The sequence below is a fragment of the Odontomachus brunneus genome, unplaced genomic scaffold (assembly GCF_010583005.1).
Source record: "Odontomachus brunneus isolate Ranch 3 - 2012 unplaced genomic scaffold, Obru_v1 Obru_scaffold_179, whole genome shotgun sequence".
Lineage (NCBI taxonomy): Eukaryota > Metazoa > Arthropoda > Insecta > Hymenoptera > Formicidae > Odontomachus > Odontomachus brunneus.
In genome coordinates, this window is record NW_022639629.1 from 24,615 (window position 1) to 30,927 (window position 6,313).

Genomic DNA, 6,313 nt, shown 5'->3' on the forward strand with positions numbered 1-6,313 from the left:
GGGGGGGGGGGGGGGGGACAGTTCCGCAACTTCCCTTGTCAGATAATTCTCTCTATTTTCCAATCTGAAAAGAAGTTAATCTACCCGCATAAACTCTGTGTCCCTATGACGATAACCGGATTCAATAAACTATAACGCTTAACTTCTTATTGCGTGAAATTTTTTTCCCATAATTGTGCGTATCGCTCCCGTCCGGCCTATAGCTCATTTTTGTCGAAAATATCCAATTAAAATTCAAGAATGGAAAGACACTGGCCTGCATAAGCATGTCGTTGCTTTCTTGGCTCGCCTCGGCCGTACAACTGCGCCCGCCACTCCTGCTGCAGTATCCGCAGTTTCTCCTACCTGTAGCATTTCGATCTCTCCTTCTTGGGCCGCTTGCAGCTACGACTCGGCATCCGCCGCTCGAGAGTAAGACTGTTCTAACATAGCCGGAGTTTGTTCTTGCATCCTTTTTGGAATATGCACCATCGACATTCTTCGCTTCGTTACTACACTCGCGTTTTTTTCCTGATTCGACCGCTCATGTCCATGTTTGCGATCTCAACTGTTCTGATCCCGAGCGAGTCCCCAAAATGTTGCTCTCACTCGCCCCTTCGTGTCGGGAAGTAGATAAATAAAGTATATATTTCTAAGAAAGAAAATAAGCATTTAATTAACTTTTACAAACTCTCATTGAGAGTTTACAAATTTTCGTGTTACAAACATGGATTCTAATAACTAATAAAGTAATTAGAAAAATGATGTTATAATTAGTTATAGTCACTTAGCACAAATGTTTTGATAATATAATTAATTTTGTATTAGAAAATTATATTTTGTTGTGTGTGTACAAATTATTTTTTAATGTAATTTTTTGTACGGATTTATCATAGTTTTTTTGCAGAGCGCAAGAACTAGGAGCCTTTTTATCTTTATCTTAAAAGGTAATTGTTATCGTCGACGCTAGAATTACCCGTAACGGATCTTTGCTCTCGGGATATTTCCTCGATCACAATACCAAAACATCGATAGAAAAAATAGAAAATTTTTCATCTTACAAATCCTGGTCTTATACATAATTGTACAAATCAAATTGCATCATAATTGATATTAAATTATGACATTATTATATTTTTCTTTAACAAAAAACATAAAAAATTATTATTTGATAACATTCGCTTCATGAAGTATTCAGTAATAAAAGTATTCTGTCAGTTGTAACCAAAAGTTTCAAATGATTATGGAAACCGTTCAGTTATTAACTGTACCACTTGAAGCATGCCAGAACGAACATACTACGTCCACATATATAAAAAGTCTAGTTCACAAGTATTTAAATTTCTTCATCTCATCATTGTGTAATATTTCTTGCCTAGCTATTAACTAACTTATTTATAGTATATTATTCTTATAACTAACTAGCTACAAGAAGAAATGACATTATTGGTTTATTATTAGCTCGAATAATTAAATAGTAGCGATGTAAGATATAAACTTTATAGGTCATGACTCAACAATTATGAGGTTTTATGGACAATGAAATGTGCTCATATTACTTTGTAAACGGTCTTTTCGCACAGAATTGAAAAATCGTGTTATTCCTTTGAATAATCGATTTATCAAAAGGAATTTCATAGAATATTCGTTTACAAATTTGACCAGTACAACATGTCAACGAAAATATAATAGGATTCGCTAACGAAATACGATGGCTAATTGGCGGGGGAATATAAATTTCACTGCATAAATTGTGCATACATTTCGTTGTGTACGTATCACAATATTTCGAACAAATCTGTTGTCAAATTGTCTGTTGCTGGCTGTCATTGATGACATTTTAATCTTATTGGCTGTATTTAGGATACTATATTAATTGAGACTTTTTCCTTCCGAATGACATCCATGCGATAAAGGGTAAGTTCTGTGCGAGGTAGAGAGTGATAAGAATTATCTTATTGAAAATAATCTTCATTACCGGTCCGATGTATGGCACAACTAAAACAAAATAAGCAAATCTATACTCAATAAGCAAATATATACTTTGTTAACACAACAATTTAATATCATGCGAATATGGATAATACTTACGGAACAGCCGGAATATGAGTTTATAACATTTCAGAATTATCCAATTATACCACCGCAGCGATATCTTATCTGAAACGTGAATTAATATATTTTTTACAATAATTATATTATTATAATATTATATGTTTTATTATAATTTATATATTATAATTTTTATTATAATTATTTTATTAATAATTATAATTATTTTATAATAATTATTTATAATTATTTGTTATAATTATTTTATTAATAATATAATTTATTATAATTATATTATTATAATATTATATTTTATTATAATAATTTATATTAATAATTATCACATATTTAATGAACTTGAAGTATAAAGAATTTTTATTCACAATTAAATGATCTAAAGCATTTAACAACAATTATGAAACATTTAAGATCTATTTCTATGTATTTGATGACTGTGATCAGATATTTAGTAAGTATCAAGGAATAATTTAATTCAATTTTATAAAATTAGTTAAGAGTATACACTCACAATGTATACAATAAAATTATTTCCTAATTGTTATAGTATTTGACTTACACTATTAAATTAAATGATAATTATCGAATTTTCATTTACATTATAAAATCTTTCTTTCAATACATAGAGTAGGAAAATTAGTTTTTAATTAATGTAGACACTTTGTGAAGTATAGAGAGTAGAGTATAGAAACTACAAAGAAAGAATGTAGAGTATATAGAGAATATACAGGGTGTCCCGCGTAAGACGTACGAAAAGAAAAATATAAGTAGAACACATAAAAGTAAATAAAAATTGTATAGGTCATTTTTCCAACAACCACGTAAAATTTCGAGATATTAATTAAAATAGTTAGACATATCAAAGTGCGGCGACACGGCAAGCGAGACATACGGCTTGCCGCGGCCGGCGAAAAAAAGGACGATTGCTCGCCGGCCTATCATATAGGCCAAAGAGGTGGACCGTTTGGCATACTAAAATGAGTAGCTCCGTGTGTGCATACGTGTACGTGTGCGTTCTTTCATTTTTTTTACCGGCCGCGGAGAGCGGTATGCCGCGCTCTGATATGCCCAACTATTTTAATTAATATCTCGAAATTTTACGTGGTTATTTGAAAAATGACCTATACAATTTTTGTTCACTTTTATGTGTTCTACTTATATTTTTCTTTTCGTACGTCTTACGCGGGACACTCTGTATATAATCTTTCGTTAGGCGAAAGAATAATTCGAAATAAAGCGAGAACTATACAAATTAACTACACAAATTTTAATTAATACAACTGAAGATCATGAAAATTAAAGACAAATTAAAATTATTAAAGCGACATTGTTGAAACGTTAATAGTTTACGAAATATTTCATGTATTGTGTTTAAAAATATAAAAATAAAACGTAAAATATTTTGGAAAATATTTATTCTTTATATGAGTAGATGAGATCAAACTGTATAAAAAATTCCTTTATCTTTTTTGGCGAAAAACCATGTAAAATTTTGAGTTATTAATCAAAGATTCGTGAATGATTATACGCCATTATACGGTAAATCAGTTATGATGGCAACGTTTGTCACAAAGAAGTATTACAGTTGTATACAGTAATGTACTAATCTTCTTTAATTAATAACTAAATATCTAAGTAGTCATTAGAAAAATAGTTAAAATCTTGGTTAAAAATCTTAGTAATAGATGCGTGTTTGACGGTAAAAATGCGTCGAAAATGATTCTTCACACTTGTGGGGCAAGAAAAGATAAAATTGAAAGTGTAATCTAAGTAAAAATAGAATACTCACGTTTGACATTACTGAGCTGATATGTAAACGTCAGGAAAGCTTCCTTATTTATACCTATATTGCCGTACCACAATCCATCTAGCAAGGCGTTTGTTAATTCGTTGTACTCAGGTTGCGGGTTGTTTAAATATTCGGAAAATTTGTCTATTAACATCACTAACAATTCTCGTGTCTCCGCAACGTTTTTGCGACATACATTTATTCTGTGAATAACAAATAACATATATAAAGTTAGTGAAAGAAGAACAAAATTATTGTATGCATTATATTTATTGTCGTGAAAGATCACAATTAGGCAGAACAGAAAACAATAATGTCAACATGATAAGAATATGATCGAATCATGGTCGAATCGAGTACTAAGTTTTATAGATATTTTCTCGTTATTCTTTAACGTCATCATGATTTCCTGTTTTATCTACATAAAAAATACATACTACATTTAAATGAATATTACTTTCTTTAAGTATTTCATAAGTTTATAACCGCAAATTTATCATAAGATCATCATGGGCATTAAATTTCTTCAAAATAAATTATATATCTTACTAAGTTCAACATTTCAATCAAAGATATTAAAATTAAAATCAAAATTCAGGGTGCTTACCACGTAGAATCGAACTAATTTTTTCTTTGATCAAGTTTTATAATATTCTTACATAGAGGATAAATTCTTCTTTTAAGTAATATGATAATGAGTTTCTTTAAATTTATAATTTGCAATTTGTAGATATATTTGTAGGTATTTTAAGACTACCCTTATAGAAATATCATACTAAGAATTATTGATAATTACTTATTATCTAGTATTTTTAATACTGAAAATAAGTAATTATCAATGATTTTTAGTATGATATTTCTATAAGGGTATTATTAAGAAAATATTCTTTGTTGACTATATAATATAAAAGAAAGTGATTAAATTGAATAATCATTTTGCTTAACAGTAGGCTGATATTTTCCTTTGTACAGACATAGAATTCTCTGAAGTAAAATTTCTCTCTTTCTCTCTCTCTCTCTCTCTCTCTCTCTCTCTCCTCTTATCCTCTTTCTGTTAACATGTGCGTATTACCGATCGGGAATTTCTAGCATATGTCCCATTACACGCCAGAAATGAAGCATTGCCTTTTCTTCTTCTGGTTTAATGCGTAAACCGAAAACCTCAGGCATGACAAAAATGTATCCTATTGCACAGACTTGTGTTAAAACCATGTCCCTTTGATAAATTCCTCCACAATTACCATTCTTAGCTTTATTGGAGTTGAACGTATGTTTCGAGCGTATTGCGTTTATAAATTTGTAATATCTGCAAGAATATAGAAATTTTGAATAAAGCACCTTCTCTTTCAATCGGAGTTTTAACGTCCATTCGAAGCATCAATCGAAGCACGATTCTAGTTTACTAAAATATACTTTGATACATTTTTTATAAACGATATACTCGTTCGCAAATTTAAAAACTAAGAATACGAATACTAGTTGACTGTAAAATTCTAGTAGACGCAAGATAGTTATATCACCCTTATAGAAATATCATACTAAGAAGTACTGAAAAATTATTAGTGATTAAATATTACCAGTAATTCAGTAATTTTTTGGCCAGTACTTAATTTCTGGTAAATACTGATAATAAAATCACTGTTAAATATTGATAGTAATCAAATACTGAGAATTATTATGCAAAAGTGAAAAATGAGAAAATCATAATGTTTACAAAAATATACTTATATTCCTAATTTTCTCATGTCTCATAAACTACTAGATATCGAAGGTTGTCAACACATTCCAAACTTTCATGAATCCTCCTGCGATAATTTCGATCCCAAGCGGTATACTACTGGTATACCCCCCATTCATTAAACTGTTGCTTAACCTGACGATCGAGCGCGTACGCGGTGACTCTGATGACTCCAACGATGTTCTTACAATTCATGCTTATATAATGTATCTTTATATTGTTCACAGTATATTATAACATACCTAGCAAACACCAAATAATAGTTATATAATATTTACTTGTTGTTTATTGGATAATTTGTTGGTAGATATTGAAACAATGCATTCGATATGCGATGAATATTGATATAATGTAGTGAACCAGTGATAATTACTTTTACATTTCTAACAAAATGTTATAATGATTAATCCAACAAAAAAAAATTAAAAAATCCAAGAAAATCCAAATTAAACAAATCGAATTACTAAATTTTGAGAGAAACTTTTAAAAAATATTATTTAAAACAATAGTGTTGTTTCATCAAATGACATGGTTTCCTTGAACGAAATAAAAGTTTTATTTTCATCATTTTAAAAAATGATATTTCGTTTAAGAATATAATATTTTAATGAAATAAAAAAAAACAACAAAATTAAACAAGTACGAATATTAAATCTAAAGAAAGTATTTTCTCCGAAAAAACGGTATAAGAAGTATAAAAAATATGCAATAAGACAAATTAATGATTGCCACTAACG

The 6,313-nt window shown here is 29.4% G+C and overlaps 1 protein-coding gene across 1 annotated transcript in view; it reads right to left on the reverse strand.

The window, feature by feature from the left end:
* Window positions 1-1,716: 1,716 nt before the first annotated feature.
* Window positions 1,717-6,313, reverse strand: part of LOC116851587 — a 14,835-nt gene continuing 10,238 nt past the window's right edge. The window contains exons 5-8 of the mRNA XM_032831154.1: window positions 4,911-5,144; window positions 3,839-4,041; window positions 2,071-2,139; window positions 1,717-1,977 (exon numbers count right to left, since the gene is read on the reverse strand). Of these exons, the coding sequence (XP_032687045.1) occupies window positions 1,847-1,977; window positions 2,071-2,139; window positions 3,839-4,041; window positions 4,911-5,144 (637 nt within the window). The 3' untranslated portion in view covers window positions 1,717-1,846. The remainder of the gene's footprint in view (window positions 1,978-2,070; window positions 2,140-3,838; window positions 4,042-4,910; window positions 5,145-6,313) is intronic.